This window comes from Cricetulus griseus, chromosome 2 (genome assembly GCF_003668045.3).
Source record: "Cricetulus griseus strain 17A/GY chromosome 2, alternate assembly CriGri-PICRH-1.0, whole genome shotgun sequence".
NCBI classification, from domain to species: Eukaryota; Metazoa; Chordata; class Mammalia; order Rodentia; family Cricetidae; genus Cricetulus; species Cricetulus griseus.
The window spans coordinates 53,266,767-53,284,671 of NC_048595.1; the positions used below are offsets into that span (position 1 = coordinate 53,266,767).

The following is a 17,905-nucleotide window of genomic DNA, read 5'->3' on the forward strand; positions in this document are numbered from 1 at the left end:
TGGATCTCAAATTTTAACAGACATCAAAGTCCCCCAGAAAATCTGCTAAAACAGACTATTCTGTCCCTTCTGGGCATTTCTAAGTCAGTAAGCTGGGGGAGAGGGCACAGAAGGTGCGTTTCTAATCTATCTTCACAGGATACTCAGGGACTAACCTGGTTCTACACTTGGAGAACAGTGAACTCAGGGTGTATGTATGCATACAAAACTACTTTTTGGTTTGATTCTTTTTCTAATCAGTTAAAAAGAACATTTAAAAAAACATTAATAGGTACCAATGAGAGGCAGCACAAACCAGAATGGTAAATAGCATAAAGTATTAGATTCAAATCGCAGTTCTATGACTCATTAACTGTATGAACATAGACAGGTTCCTTCCTTGTGCCTGAGTTTTCCTATCTAGAGTGCATATTCTGACATAATAATAATAAAAACAAAATAATAATAGCATGATATATATATCATTCTATATTATATATAACACCATATATATATATATATATATATATATATATATATATATATGATGTTAGGGACACTAAAGCGATTACTGTATCTCAGATACACCCCTGCCTAGTGGACATCAACATAAGTAAGTATTAACTTAAAGTACTAAGGTTATTGATAAACAGTCATGCATTGTTGGACAATAAAAATACATTCCACAAAATGCACTGTTAGGTAACAAGTATCACAGAGTATTTCTTATATAAACCAAGATGTTGTAGCTCATTTTATATCAGCACTGTGGTGGAACTGGGAGCTCCTAGGCTAGAGTTTTGCATAGCATGCCATTGTACTGAGTCCACTATAACAAAATGGCAGAGTAGAGTGCTCACTCTGAATGTAGCTGCTCTTGACGTGCCATTGACTCACACTGAATCCATGTGAAGGCCTGAGACATCACTCTACATCACTGCATACTTTATAGACACTGTGTACTCAGACTGCACTAAATTCAGTTACTGTGTTCTTCTAATAAGAAATTAACCTACGCTTACAGCAACTTTTATTACTTTATAAGGTACTAATTCTTTTAACTTTCTGTCTTATAAAAACCTCAGCTTAACTATAAATACACGATAGGCAACAGGAAATGTTTAGCTCCAATAATGACAATCTAAAGGCACCATCATCATAGGTGTGGCCTTGCTTCACCAAATCATACTATGACAGCAATTGGGGACAGAGCTGTATAGTCTCTGCACTCGTACCATTATAGACTAACAAGGAGGATATATACATATACATAAGGAGTTGTTTAAAAACACTATCTGCTTTATCAGATGACTAAAAGCAGGGAAACAAAGATACACTATAGTCATCCCAAGTGGGAGACCAGTCAAGCTTTCAAAACATTTCTTAAATTGGGAAATCCACCAATGACAAAATATGCACCATATAGCTTTTCTAGAACAAAAGTATGTCTTTTAAGTACAGTAATATAAAAAGAACAACAATTGTCAAGCTATCTTCCCAAATTTCTCAGCATCTAACCGTTGGGAGCCAGGCCAATCCAAGGCTTTATCTATGTGAAGACATATAGACAAGGAACTATGCTCCAAAACCAGAGGCATGATTGGCAAGGCCAGCGATGGCCTACGGCCAGGGCCTTGGGAAACCTGTGACTTTGAACCAAATTCTTTCCTGAGAAGGACAATGTTAACAGTCCCAAGGCAGCTGTACACATTTGAGATGTCCTGTGTCCCTTCTATGCAACCTCACTCGATTACCATGCTAACTCTACCCCATTGTGGAATCTTCCTGCTGACTCTGTCCTACTTTTCCATGCAAATAGTATATAACATGCTGATCTTAAAAAAAAAAAAAGCAAAAACTCTGTTTTACATAAGACATAGTTTAGACAAGGCTTCCTGACCCCAACTTTCCTATTTTCTTTACTATTTCTGATTCCCCCAACCCCACCCCCATCTTCCATCTCAGGAACCTGCTGGTCCAGGTCATCTAACAGGTGTCATGCACATTGAATAAACAGCAATGAAGGTGAACACATCAGAACAAGTCATCCAGTGAGTTTCTGAGCTTCAAGAAGAAATATGTCAGGAAGTAATCACAATACGGGGTGAGAAAGGCTAGAACTACAGGAACAATGGAGAGGGAGAGTCAGTCATCTCTTCATCATTTAAAGAAATGCATGGAATACTCAGAGTATACAAAGAAAATATTTAGATGTCAGTCTGATCAGCTGGGTGCCCTGCTTTGGATCTGCTGCAAGGCCGGCCATTTGGTAGAAATGCATGGCAGAGCAAGCCTTCTCACCTTGTGGAAGAAAGGAAAATAGACTTCCAAGGATCTCACTCACTATTGCCTTTGAGGACACAGCCCCATACCCTAAAGACCTCCCACTAAGATCAAGCCTTTAAACGTTGACCATCTCTGAGGGCCAAGCCTTTAACATATGTGTCTGGCAGGGGAAGGGAGGAATTCAAGATCCAAAATATGAGGCATGTCTCAACCACGCAATGCAGTTTGAATGGCTTCACAAACAATCTGATTTTTTAAGGTGAATCTTAAAGGATGATCAACAGATGACTGTGTGGAAGAATGGACAACCAATCTTCTCAGGAGGCACAGTGTTTATAAAGACAAGACATACAAAGGCTGACTTGCCCAAGCCTAGGGATGTCAGATATGACTGAAATGTTTGTACTGAATGTGGGGAGATAAAGGCAGCTCAGTTTGGGTGCTAAGAAAAAGATCAATCTTTTCAAAAAATAAATTCAAAGTGTATTTGAAGTACTCAAAAATGGTGGTATGGTTTGGAACTTAACGTTTCCTAAAGGCCCATGTGTTTAAAGGTTTGGTTCCTAACTTAGCACCAGTAAGCAGTGATGGTGCTGAACTCTCATAATATGGCTCCTAACTTTATGTCTGTAACTCATTTCTCTCATTCACATACCAGCTGTGATGTGAATAATTTTGTTCTGACACTCTTAACATACTGCTTTGCTACACTCCAAATGAACAGGGCCAACTTGCTCATGTGAGCCAAAATAAACCTTTTTTTCTCTTTATGAACAAATTAACTCAGGTGTTTGTTACAGCAACAAAAAGCTGACTAACACAGAAAGCAAGGAAATAAATGCATAAAGTTGGTTTCAATTTTTTATTACATTTATTTATTGGGGAGAGTCACCATCAATATGGCACATATGTGGAAGTCAGAGCACAACTTGCAGAAAGCTGTTGGTTCTCTCCTTCCATCACATAGGTTCACAAGATCAAAGTCAATCATCAATCTTGAAAGCAAACCCTTTACCTGCTGAGCCACCTCACTGCCTTTCAAGTAGGTTTAAATGTAGATCTCATGATGTCCTTGCAGGGACACACTTGAAGGTTACTATATTTATGTTCAACTCTCATAGCAAGCAGCCACTTGAGCTTTACATGGCAATAACCACCATAAAGGCAACTAGTATGCATTCAGTCCTCATCCTGTTGGACTAAAAGCTTTCTACACATGATATCTTCCAACCTATAAACCAAACAATGATGAACAAATAAAGAAAAAAAAGGGCAAAGATGGTGTAATGTGAAGTCGACTGGGGGCTTTTCACTCCAGCAACCAAACTGCTCATCCTTAAGCTCACTTCCTTCCTCCCAAGAAGGATACTTTCACACCCATTTCCAAAGGCAAATTCGGGGTTTTTAGGAATAGAAACTTGTATGTGGAGACTCTTCCGGGAAGAAAATCCCAGATTCTGAACAGAAAACCAAGGATAAGAAGAAATATTTATTTATAATGAAAAAACAAAAACAAAGAAAACCATCTGGCTTTGAGGATACAGGTGCCTTTGGTCAGAGATCAAAAATGCTCACACAGAAATGCTCTGACCCCACCAACAACTGACTGTACCATGCGATGCTGAAGGTCTGCATTTGTTTCACCTAAGGCCTCCTCCACAACTGCTGGGCAATCCTTTAAACTTTTCCAAATGGTTTCAACAAACAGAACATGTTGGCCTTAGAGGCAATTCACTACAAGGCATCAAAGGAAGTAGATTTGAGTATAGTACAAAAGGAACTAGAAGCTTCACCCTTTCTTTCCTGCCAGGAAGATCACATTAAGAGGCATTCCTAGGTGTGGACCTAGCCTCTCTGTCCTTAGCAGCTCTGTGATCCTTGGCACACTATCAGCACCACCTAGGGCAAATGCTCAATATCCCAGAATGTAGCAGCTCCCTTCCCATGGGATAAACCCTCCGCTGCCTTTCTCCTCTGCCTTCCACCTGAGTCCATCCAGTCTGGCATAGACAGGTCTCTCTCCACCCCTAGCATGTCCTGTGGTAACTTCCATTACAGTCCATTATTGCCTGTTAATTCAGTGGGCATTCCCTGGACACCCAGACAGAAAAGCATGCCACTGTCTTTAAGAAGCAAGCCATATTAAATGGATAGAACCCTACTCCTGCAGCTCTTTACTCATCCCTGGCTGACACGCTCCTCAGGAGCCTGGGCTATGCCTTATTCTGCAGCAGACACTCAGAGGAGAGAGGCACAGCTCACAGGGGATGGTTCTAACTGAAATGCCAGGAGTCCAAAGCAAAACAAAGGCAGACTTTCCACTACAGGATCTCTTTTCCTTTCTATAGAACAGTACACAGACCCCCAGTCCTCCACTGAACTACAGTTAAATTCGCCTTTGTGATGGACAGACACAGTGGCCATTTTTTTCTCCATGTGTGTGCAAGTAGCAATGAAGCCATTGTAATGGGAACAATGTGTGGTTCTTCCCACTTCAACAGAACAGATGACACTGTGTCGTGGGCCTAGGAGGGGATAGGGGCCAAAGTAAAGAAACCAATCTTAAAGCTTTATTGCATGAAATTCTGATAAAATGCACTCTGAAGCCTCTTTCCCATCATCAAAAAAACCACACTGGGCAAGATCAGAGCTTAACAGCCAAAAAGGAAAAAAAAAAAAAAAAAAAAAAAAAAAACCCACATTCAATCCCTGAGATCATTTTCCTGAAATAGAAAACTACATATGTTTCTCAAATTTCACATCAAGCCACTGCAGAGGCCAGACTGCAGTGCTAAATGGGCCAAATAAGTGAGGAAGAAAGGACAAGGGGGAAAGGAGAAGTTGTGAGGAGCAGAAAAGAAGCCTACCCTTCCACGTGGCCATGTTTCCTCAGCACAATCTAGACTTACAATCACCCAGTTTACAGAGCTCCTAGTGAGAGTTGCTTATCATGCAGCTTTTCCTTTGTCAAATTAAGAGACACTGCCTTGGATTAGTGAGACTCCTTAAATTCAAAAATGACTTCATGGTTGGCTCAGAGCTCTAAGTCTCCAGGGCTATCGGCCAGGAACACATCTAGTTCAGAGCCTCCTTCCCCTCCCTACTCTAACCAACCTGACTTCCAGAGAGACTGCAGAGCAAAACCCCAAGCAGATGGTTGCCAACATTAATTAAAAGCCCAAGCACCTCTTTGAAACTATCTCCAGCTCAATTTATACAGAATATGAAGCAACGATGGGGGTTGGGGAAGAGGTAAAGGATAGTAGAAACAGGTGAAAGTGACATTTGGAACACATTAATTTTTAGGGCTACCTTGCTAGATAAGACCCAGAAAGGTTTAAAACTGTAAGGGAACTGGGAGGATGGATGAGCTGAAGACTGTGTAGAGAGCCATGGGAGAGGGTTCACATTCTGAAAGGAGTAAGACCTGGACAATAAACAAAACTGAGTTTCCATTAATGAATGTAGTGTTTGGCACATTTTAACAATACAGGTTAGCAATTTTTTTTTTTTGCATTAACAAAACTGAAAGCAATCTTCTAAATGGCTTTAGAGGAAAGGTTTCCCTGACAGCAGTTTCTTAATAACATTTAAAGTTCTTCTTCATAGACCCTTAAGAAAGAAGGGAAATGAACACAGCAAAAAGAAGGTTTATTAATTTTTTAAAAGAAGCTAAGCAGAAGAGAAAGAAAAAGAAGAGAAGGAAGTCTCAGAATTTCCACATAATTGTGGATCCCAAAGGACTAATTCTTAGATCAGACTTAACTAGCTATTCCCAAGCTAACGAGCCTAAGACAAACCCAAAGAGAGGGTGGTCAAAGCCACCTCACCAGATCATCTCATCTGTAGTTCACAAATGAGGAGAGTGAGAGTCAGGATGCATGGTACTAGACAAGTCCCTTGAACTAGCTCCCAGCCATATCATTTCTGCATTCTGTGTCCCATCACTGTTTGAGCTTTGCTATGTCATGGACTCCAGTATGAGATGCTGATACCTACAATTAGATTGGATAAGTCTGAAACTTACCTGAATAAAATAATAAGAACAGCATAATACAAAGGTCCAATTACCCTCCATGAAATAGCCCACTAGCAGAGGGCTCCACCCTTGAAACAAACTAATTTAAGAGTCTACAAACATATAAATTCTGCGAGTGGCATGGTGCATGGTTTCAAGAAAATATACCCCTAAGCAAGTCACATTACAAATATCTTACTGACCATCTATTGGTCTCACTCTGAGGGTAAAATACTTTTGATTTCAGTATCGTGTTCACAGTTCCAACATTGTCAACACAGAATATACCATCATACCTATTTTTAAATGAGGAAACAAATTCTGAGATTGCTCCACTTAGCCAAATTAAAAGATCAAATAAAATGAAATCTAAAGATAATTCAAGGCTTGAGAAGATAAAAGATTAAGTGGAAGAAAAGATATATGTCAACTCAGTTGGAAAATTAAGGCCATGCTGGCTATCATTTTTCAACCACACAAAATTTATGTCTAGATGTATGCCACAGAGAACCTGGGAAAGAACCTTATAGAAACCAAACACTGTCAGACAAAGGGTGCACCTCACTGTCACTGCAGTCACACACCCCAAGGCAAATATGTGGATGTTTACTTAACCTTTTCCATGTAGATTTGCTCTACTTCCAAAACACTGAAAGAAACCACCTTGACCTTCCTGCCTCCATGTACCCACAGAGACAGAGAGGTGCCTGTATCTACATAGGACAGCAGTAGAACTGAAATTCTCAAGAACCTGGACTTTCTTAGGCATGGATGAGAAGGCTTGACATTTAACCTTCACTGCCCTTCCTGCCCCTGGATGGCCCAATATAGTCTGTTTTCTCATTCTTGCTGGACATTAAGCCCCTGACTGTCTGGCAAGAGACATTGCCATCTCCACTTACATCTTCACACTCCTAAGAGCTCTGTCATACTGGGTTATTTTCATTCAATGTCTCCCCAAAGAAGCTATGATAGAATCGCCAAACTGGAGGGCTTGGCAGGAACAAGAAACATGTTTATTTGGTTTCTGAAAGGCTCATACTATTCTCCCCACATGTGAGCTACTTAGTCGAGTTTGAATTTGCTTCAATATAAGTAAAAATAAGTAAATAATTACTAAAATAAAGAAATAAATAAATTACTAAAATAAGTAAATAAATTTGACCTGGAGTAAGGACAAATGGAGGTGTTCTTTGCCATGTACCATGATGTGAGATAAAACTACCAGAGATCTTAGCCATAGCATTGTATTTTCTATGAAAAAATAAAAAAAACTGATGCCATGTCCTTCAATAAGAGGAAGTGGATTAGTGGGGATTAAATATCTTCCAAGGCTACCCAGGTGAATAATATCAGTGGACAGTTTAAGCTAAAAGCCATTTGGCTCCACTTCATGTTTCCAAAAGATTTTAAAATAAGTTTTACTAAGTGTCTGTGTGGAGGTATGTGCACATGAGTGCAGGATGGTAGAGTTTAGAGGAAGGCACTGGATCCTCTGAAGCTCAAGTTATAGGTAGTTGTGAACCACTCAACATGGGTACTGGAAACTAAACTAAAGTCCTCTGCAAGAAAAGTACATGTCCTTACTGAAGCATCTCTGAAGCCCCTGGCTCCATTACTTGTATGGATTTTAAGAGTTCAAGAAATGTGTAGCCTCCAACGGCTTAATTAGTATCTCATGAGTACTCTGTTACTACAGATCAAAAATAAATGGAAGAGCAGATGAGGGATTGACAGAAACTGAACTAAGGTTGCTTCAGACTTTATCATCTTCCCCATAAGCATCACACAAACTGTTCTCTGTGATTATGATTGAAATTCTATAAATTGATAGCTAGGACACTGGCCAGTGTAATTTACTAAGAAATGATTGTTTTGTAATTGTCTTTTTAACTTGTCCAATACCAATTGTCTTTTTTTTCTTCAGTAGTAAGAAAATTCCAAGTTTATTTTGGTAGAAGGGTACCAGGCTAAAATCCTACATTTTACAGCCTCTCTCTGGGTAGTTTTGAGCATAAACTCAAGTGTTGGTTGATGATATGTAAAGACAAGTGTTCCATGGATCTCCCAGGAAGATCATTTATATAAGGTTAGCTCAGCTATGTGGCACACCATATGTGCCCCTCCATCCTTTCATCATGGTCACTACAGAAAAACCTGAGACCAGGAAGTAATCTCAAGCATGAATTCAGAGCTGAAGACAGGGGGGAAATGGTAAAAATTAATAACCATAATGACCTCATGGGACCCTTACAATAGTCCAAAGACTCTGTAGATTTATTGATAGGAGAGAATCAACCTTTATGGCTTTGTTATTTTTAATTGTTTCTATTCCTCATGAGTGAAGACATAAGGGTTATACATCTTCTGAAGATAGCGGAAATATCTTCCTTATCTTCCAAAAATCAGGGTAAATGAAATTTCATATTTACAGATCATTTCTCAGCATTATTAACTATATTCAAGAATAAGCTGATCGGAGAAGACTGAATCATTCTTCCTAGAACTTAGAAAGGCTATTTTATCTACCACTGTTCTGAGAAATCATACTTCAATACAACCATAAAACAATGCAAATCAAAATACATCAGACAGAACAGATCATGAATAACTGCTTCTCCCTTCAAAGTCTAGCCAAAACATTCTACCTACAATGATGAACAAAATTCAGTCACTTCATTTTGCACCAGAGAGCACTATGATTTAAAAAGACTATTAAATCACAACAAGAGACCACTTTACTCTGATCATAATGTCTAATTTTTAAGAAAGGAGAGAAAATAAGTGCTGCCAAGAATGTGAGGAAACCGGAACTCCCTTTAACTGCAAGTAGAAAGGTAGCTCCTGAAAAAGCTACACACAGAATTTTGTCATTAACTAGCTTAAACTCCAAGACAATACTCCAAAGAACTAAAAGCAGGTACTTGAACATATCCTTATGAACTAATTGCCACATTTCGGACAGTTAGTGCCAAAGGTTCAGGGGCTAGAAGCTTGGTTCTTATTCTTACAGTACTGAGAGAAGGCAGGTCTTTAAGAGAGAGGACCTAGTGAGATGGAAGGCAGGTCATAGGGGCAGCACCATCATGAACAGACTGATGTCTTTTTTAATAACAGGTTAGTTCTATTGAGACTAGGGGCTAATTTAGAGACCCCCAAAAACAGGATCTTATGCATCAGGTCAGCTTCCACTCTTTCTCACTTGGGCTCTTTTGTATGAGTTGACACAGCATGAGGCCCTAACCAGAAGCTGTGAGCTGTGAGCTGTGAGCTAAAAGACATTGTCTTTTATTTATAGATTATCTAGTCCCAGATTAGAGCAACCGAAAATAAACTACATTGCCAACATTCACTGCATCATGATTCTTAAGAGACAACAGGTAGAAATGAAGGAAGTAGTCCCTGGAACACTCATCAACAGACGAAGGGATGAGCAAATGCAGTGTTTGTGGAATTAAATATGACTGTCTAATTATAAAAGAGAAGGGGATCCAAGCACATATAACAATGTGCATAAATCTTCAAAATACCATTAAGCAAAATAAGAAAGATATAAAAGGGTCACTAACATATGCAGACTATCTAGAACAGGCAGATGTATACAGACAAAATAGAATGAAGGTTACTGGGGGATGGTAAAAGATGTGGTAGGAGATATCAATGACAATTTTTGTTTAGCATGATAAACAAGTTCTTGAAATAGTGGTGTCATTTTAAACAACACTGTGAACATAATCAGCACCACTATAGCATATACTTGGGAAATCACACACCACAGAATACATAATTGATATACCCAAACCATCGAATTATATTTTAAATGGACAAATTGCATAGTATGCTAACTTCATCTCAATAAAGACAATTTATTTTAGTTGTCTTATCTCAGATATACAAAATGAAGTCAGAAAGACAAGTACTAAGGAAAGATTATAGACTGCACACACCCCCAGAGGCAGATCTAGGTGTGGAAGCTTCTTCCTCACCCTAGAGTGGAAGAGATTTCCACCCAAGCTGTACACCCACTGTGTACACAGCTGACCTCATGCCCTATCTTTTTGCTTTTCTCCAAAAGGATAAGAAAAATTATCTGATCACCAAAAGACCAGAGACCACATCAGGCCACATTCTGAGTCACTGTGTTAAAGACAAGATGGTAATGCATGCCTAGACCTCAGTTAGCTAATGTTACTTCCTATGCTCCAGTGTGGCCAGACGGCTTCCAATGCTATTGGATGGGGACATGTGAGAAGGTCTGTATCCAGACTGCTAAGTGTGGTCCAAGATGTAGGCTGCAGTTGGCATGTGTAGTCTTCCACCCTGCTCAGTAGCATATGTGTATACATAACACATGCAGATGGCATTCACCATGAACTTCTGAGCTTCTATATCAAAGTTCTATACTTTAGAGGGAAGCAGGTATTTTCAAAGATAACGAATGGGGTAGCTTTGCATTCCTTAGCCTATGTTCTTTTTATGATGTTGCTATCAGACAGAACCCCAGTGTCAAGGAAAAGTAGGTGGCACTCAAAACCTTTAAGAGGCAGAAACCTGCAAGAGGTTTAAACAATGAGGACTAATTTTAACTGTCCTAAGTAATAAATGGCACTTCGGTTACACAAAACATTGGTGCTTTGGGATGATCAGGTGGCATTTAGTAAGAAATTGTGAATTAAAAGAAGACCCCTGTGACAATGGTCAGTCTTTTCTTACTATGAAAAAATACATAAGGTCATTTATTTGCAGAAGGAAAGGCTTATTTTGGTCCATGGTTTCAAAAGTTACTGTCTGTAAGTGCTTATCCCCATGGGCTGTAGGCCTGTGACACTGCTACACAGTAAGGTAGAAGCTCCTGGTGGGATAATCTGCTATCTTATGGCTATGGGCCAGCAAAGAAAGGGAAAGCACCACAACAGCCCTGTTACTGGGACACATACCTGACTTTTATTAGGCCCCACCACCTACAGGTTCTGGCCCATCCTCTCAGAACCCAGACCACAGACCAAGCCTTCAGCACAGGGTTCTTAAGGACATTTCAAGATTCAAAGTATTACAATCCTATATTAAGCTCCCCTAAAATGACAAGATGGATATAGGTATACTAACTGATTATAATATTATAGTGTATTATTTTCAAATAATACTGATAACAAAAATAATACGTTATTAAATGAAAAACTGGAATGAGATCATAAATAATACTGCTACTTTTGAGCTTCTGGAAATTACCTTATGAAATGTCTACAGATCAACAGTCCAAACACAACCATCTGATAAATAAAGCAAGGAATTCCAGGAAAATGAACAATAATATCCCTTATTAACCCAATGGATAGATAAACAAAGAACTAACCAAATTAGGGAAATGATTGCTATTTTAAAGGAATTACAGAGTTTTGTTTTGAGGTAGTATCTCATCCTTTAACACAGCTGCCCTGCAGCTCACTGTGTAGTCCAGGCTGGCCTTGAATTTATGCCTCAGCCTCCTAAGGACTTGGATTATAGGCATTCGTCACCCCATCCAGTTCCTAAAGACAACATTTTCATCTCTTTAAAGTAAGAGATGGACTATTTAGTGAAAACCTACATAGAGTTTTATATTGTTGTAGGAGTGAGAAGAAAATAAAGGTATATTAATACAAGGGAAAATAAATTCAAGATTTTAGAAAATCCAGCCCTATTTTCCCTTAGGATATACAAATGTCTTAGAAAATGTAGCACATAACATCTGACCGAATGAATCATACATTTTCTCTTGTACCTGAGAAGCCTCATCATCCATTTCTTTTGGCTCAAGTCAATAAAAATAAGTGAAATGAAAAATAAATGAAATGAAAAATGAAGTGAAATAATTCACATTGATATATGCAGCTTTTCTGCCCTCCAGATGTTAAAGGAAAATACTTTACTCTGTAAGTGTGGGCTGTATACTGTGAAGCCATCCTAAAGAGTACAAGGCAACAAACACAGAGCAGGTAGGAAAGCAACAACACAGTGACAACAGTGATGGCATTGCTAGGTGACCTCCCCAGAACAGATTGTCCATATTCATCTGGAGAAAAACATCAGATAAATTCTAAAAGGGGAAATCCTACAATATTCAGGACCTACAAGCTTCTAAGACAGCAAGATCATCATAACAAGGAAAGTTTGATAAACTAGGACTGCCAAGGGAAGCTAAAAAGCTGTGCCCAAACAATACAGTATTGTGGAACCAAGAAAGGCCATCTAGGTTAAAAAATGAAGGTGTCACGTAGCAAATTCCATCTGTATGAAATCTTGTACCTTGGGGAGAAGCTCATGATGCAGGATGTCCCTGAGGGTGTGTGTGTGTGTGAAACATTCTACCCTGCAGGGATGCTCCTTACCCTCACAAAGCAAAACAACTCAAAGGCTTCAGGAATCCCCTGAAACTGACCAGGTTTAGTAGGATTCTCCCTCTCCAAGTGTATATAAGCAGAAAGAACTGCTGAGACATTCTTGATATGCTAAATACCTAAAACATTCAGACCAGCAAAGCTGATATGAAAGGCAGAAACCAGCTGAGCTGCCTGGAATAGGCACTCTCCAACCTGTCAAGTTGCTGGCAAACTGCAGATTTGGTGAGCTGACACCCATACTATGGAGGGGTTTTGTGATGCAGCTGTCTTTGAGTGATTTATGCTCCTGTAAGTAACCCACCACCCACATTCCTGTAACTAGTAACAAACTCACTGGTTCTTCAAGTTGGATTTTGGTGGTACATGTATTTTGGTCTATTAGCTGTTTCCTAACTGGAGGAGCAGTCATTTGCTCATATCTCCCAAGAAAAGTGCCACATACCACTACATGAAGAAATTTGAACAAAGAACATAGTTAATGATAATATGCCAACATGGGTTCCTTAATTATAACAAACACGCCATATACTAATATATACGTTACAGGAAATTTGGCATCTGGAATCTGAGAATGCTTTGTGCATATATTCACAATGTTCTTGTAAACTTAAAACTATTTCCAAGTGCTTATTTGAAATTATAATTGAATTAATAGAACATCCTTATAAATAATTTATGAAATATCATGAACTTTTAATAATGTAGGGAACTTCTTTCTCAGATCCACTAAGTTAGACGAGGTTCGAGTTCTCCAGACAGCTACACGTATTCATCACCTCAGTCAGACTGCCCATGCCCCCTTTTCATTCTGGCCACCAGGAAGCTGACAAACAAATCTATCAAAATTATAAAGAAACAGAACTTTTACAACATTTGCAGCATCGACTTGGTCACTGTATTAGTATTTTCATTTTATTCTGATTTTTTTTAATAATTCAATCACTGTTTGGTTGTTTCTCTTTGTGTTGATGTTTGTTTTCTTTTGTGCTGTGCATTGATCCAGTGGCTGAAGGCTATACATATAGCCCTGTTTTTATTTAGTTTACTAAAAGTCACCTCAAATCTTTGTAGAGGACATCTATATACAAATATATATTGCATATGAATATGTTTTTGTCTGATTATGAACAATTTTATTATTCACATTTCTGACTAACCACTTCTCACGATCTGAACAGTTACCCACTCAGCGGCTAGAATGTGGCAAATTACTAACACATTAAATTTCAATTCTTAAATTGCAAAATAGTACTAACACCACCTGCTCTAACAGATGGCTGTTGAGTACCAATGGAGTTAACATTTGTCAATATGATTACTGTAGATAAAAGAAAGGATAATCATTTATTATCATCAATTATTATTATTAAAGTAGCAGTAACTCTTTTCATTAATACAGTAGATATTGTTGACATGAATTACAAATCAATCAGAGGCCCAGTATTGATTTTCTCAGTGCATTTTGAATGAAAACAACAAAATTCCATTTTTTTTCAGGGGGAGGAGGAAGAAGGAAGCAGGACTTTCTTACACTGTTATTGCCAAAAACAAGCTTGTAACCTTTAGACCAGGTGAAATTCAATCCCTTGTTAGCCTGAAATAACAAAAAAGAAAAACACCCTCTAGCTTTATTGGCACTCACTTCATCAAAGTCACCCAAAACAAGCACATGAAAGAGCCAAATGAACACCAAACCTGAACCTCTCCTTGACTTGTTGGGTGCCAAGTTCCTGTTCTGTTGCCCAGAGTTCTTTGACACATTCCATTTCAGGGCTGATCTCCCTTATTCTGGGAGGTGGGACAGACAGTAGGGACTTTTTGTTTGCAAGTGCCTTAGTATTTAATAGTACACAGTGTATACTAAATCCACAGTATCTAATTGTCACTAACTACAGATGAATAAAGCACACTAGGCTGGAGAGACAACTTACTTACTGTAGATGGAACATGGTCAGACCATTGTGACTTCTGTGCATTGTACCAGGAACTTAATGTAAAGACTGTCAGAAAGAGGGAACTAGACAGCCAATTATTATAAAACTAACAAGTCAGAATCTGACAGGATCTGGATCTAGCATAATACTCTGTCTCAACAAATAAAAATGGAGAACCATCAAGGAAAACACTCAACTTTGAAGTTAGACATCCATACAAAGTTACATAAACACACACACACGCACACACACACACACACACACACACACACACACACACACACACACATACACACACACACACACACACTTACCACACAGATAATGTAATGAATGATTCAGGTGATTGTCATACCAGAGCTAGTTCAATAAATAGTTCCAATAGAGCTCTCATCAGCTTGCAGAGGAATGTGATTGCAACTTAAAAATACATAGTAAGACTTGAAAAAGAGAAGAGATATGCCCAAAGTTACGCAACTATTGAGAAGCAGACATCCCAGTGACCATAGTGTGGGCAAGCATGCTATTTGGTGAGGTTCATTTTAGTCAAGGCTAGCCTCCAAAAGCCCATATGTTGGTATCAGAATGTAGGAGGAGATAGCAGGAAATGAGTATTGCTCAACATCCAAGTCATTGGGAAGAACCAGTGAGAAATTCAAAGAGAAAGTGAGAGGAGAAAAGATGGAGGGAGGCAGGGAGAAACAGGGAGGAAGGAGGAGAAGGAAGAAGACAAAAAGGGGGAGGTGGCAGCAGCAAGCAGTGGTGCCAGATGCTACTCCATCTTGGTTTCATTTTCAGGCCTGAAAAAACACAACTTATTAGCAATGCTTTGATTAATAGATCTATTTGCTTAAAATAGCATAACATGTTGGTCATTACTACATAAAAGCAGAAAGACTGACTAAGGAAAGGTCCTCTCAGAAATGGCTTTAGGTGATGCCAAACCCCAAACAAACAAAAACAATGCTGAGGATGAGAACTTAACCCACACACTGCCCTCCATAGCGTACTCTAATGTGACAAGTTGCACTGTCCAGGGCAAATTGCAAGTCTCCAGCCTTCTCTCTTAGGCAAGGTGGAGAACTGAGGATTGCCAAGGTCATCCTCATATGTACATGGACCCGTTCCACCCTGAGGGATCTCTGGCTAAGGATCCTTTCACGTGGTGGCAGAGAGAGGATGACATGAAGAAATAAGTACTTGTGGAATGCATCCTTTGTTATCTCTTTCTGGGAGCCCGTGTGCCAAACTATCACTCTTATCAGCTAACCCCAAGGAAGGTCCCAACCCCACCAAGTGGGACAGGCAGAAGAGGAACTCTCACTACTCTCTGCTCTTCCCAAGCTTAACTAAGGAAACTAGGAGGTTCTATATCCCTCTGAAGGTGCTGGCCTTTAGATACAACACCTGCCTACCCAATCCATCCAGGAGCATCTGTTTCAACTTATACAGCCTTATCTGTCCTTGTCAACTGCTTCTTGTCTTCAGAGGTTGCAAGATGCAGATCCTGATTCCTTCTCATCAGAAGACCCATAATTTTCACACATCCCTTTGATATTGTACACACCATGTGAAGATGCATTGCTATGATTGGTTTAATAAAAAGTTGAGCAGTCAATAGCTAGGCAGGAGAGGTGAGGCAGGGCTTCTGGGCAAAGAGAGGACCTCAAAGGACTCCAGCAAGACTTGGATGGAATAAGTCGGACTTACAGAATGGGAGAGAGGTAAAAAGACACATGGCAGAAGGTAGATTAATAAAAACAGGTTAATTTAAGTTATAAGAGCTAGTTGGGAACAAGCCTAAGCTAAAGGCCAAGCTTCCATAATTAATAATAAGACTCCATGTCATTATTTGGGGGATGGTAGTCCCAAAAGAAATTCCAACAAAAAAGTCTAATCACACTTTGAAGATGAGGTCAAAATAACCATCACTTTGCCATACTGACGTTTTACACCTAGCCCTATCGTCTTACCCACACACAGCAAGCAGCCACAACTTCACACTCAATGAGTATTTTGTAAAAGTACTCTCATGTGGCACATAGTTTATTTTTAACATTTGTAAGTTACTCAAATGTTACCGCTGACTTGCCATAGGTAGTGCTGTAGTTTGGGGTAATCTAGTACATTTCCATAAAAAGTGACCTAAGTTCATAATACATATACTCAGCTAACATTCACCTCCTTGCACGTATTTCCTAACCTAATTTCTGAAGCATATTTTTTCTCTCCTTAATTTGTCACTTAGAAGACACCTTCAGAAAGAATTGTAGTAACCTCTGAATTTTAACATCTCTTTCAAAGGTGTCCAATTTTAATGAATGGCATTCACCTTGGATACTCACATTCCCAGCAAGACAGTGAACAATGGTACTTGAGCATATGCACGGAGGCAGAAGATAGATTCAAGATGTTTCAAGTATGCAAAAATCACATGCAGATGTAAAAACAGTATGTCCAGTCAAGGGGAGTTAAGAAAGCAATATATATAGAGAGACACCCAGGATTGGAAGAACACAAATAAGATCCAACCTGTAATTAACATACCGTGCTGTGACACCTGTTGCCTTCCATGATAAGAAGTCTGGGAGATCAAAGAAATGTCCCGCCTTGTCCCAGCAAGTCTCTCTCAAGTTCTGCCAAATTAAATATATATTAGAATCAATTATGAGGGTTTTTTTTTCCCCAACTCCTCTCCTCTTTCAAAAATGTTTCAAATTTTTCAAAACAAAAATAGAGCCAACAATGTTCATGAAAACATCTGTTAAGGGCTTGGGGGAGTGTGGTATAAAAGTAGTATTTATATAGGAAAGAAAACATAGCAATTACTGATCCTTCTAAAAATAATCTAATTTTCCTTTTGTCCCCTTTTGCAAACTGGACAGAGAAAATGCATAGGCTGTGGATATAGAAACCAGTCTCTTGGTAATGGTAAGAGGATGTGCACCCAACAGTAAGAAGTTAAACAGCTCTGCACTGGAGAGAAAGTGTACTAAGAACTCAAGGAATCTAAATGTGCCTTGCTATGGGAATTCCCCACATGCCAACTGATACCAAAGGCAACTCAAAGAAGTTGCAACCTAAGACAATGCTCATTCAAATCAAGCAACTGTTGAAACAGTTTTAGACATTTATTTTATTCCATACTGCCAAGTAGCCAGAGTGTCTTCTTGTTGCTGAGCTTTTCTTTCCCCTAACCAATGTGTCTGGACAATTCAGTCCTCATTTACCACTCTGAGCCTTCACAGGACCCATATCCTCCTTCCTTTGGGTTAACCCTACAACCAATCTCCAGGTAAGTTTCCAAG

The 17,905-nt window shown here is 39.2% G+C and overlaps 1 protein-coding gene across 8 annotated transcripts in view; it reads right to left on the reverse strand.

Annotated features, from left to right (window-relative positions):
* Positions 1-17,905, reverse strand: part of Fggy (FGGY carbohydrate kinase domain containing) — a 388,993-nt gene that overhangs the window by 294,929 nt on the left and 76,159 nt on the right. For all 8 annotated transcript variants that reach the window (XR_004768192.1, XM_027400435.1, XM_027400437.2 and 5 more), the window contains one exon: positions 17,145-17,233. Coding sequence is in view for 7 of the 8 variants with exons in the window: in XM_027400435.1 (XP_027256236.1) it covers positions 17,145-17,233 (89 nt within the window). In the remaining variant the exon portion in view is untranslated. The remainder of the gene's footprint in view (positions 1-17,144; positions 17,234-17,905) is intronic.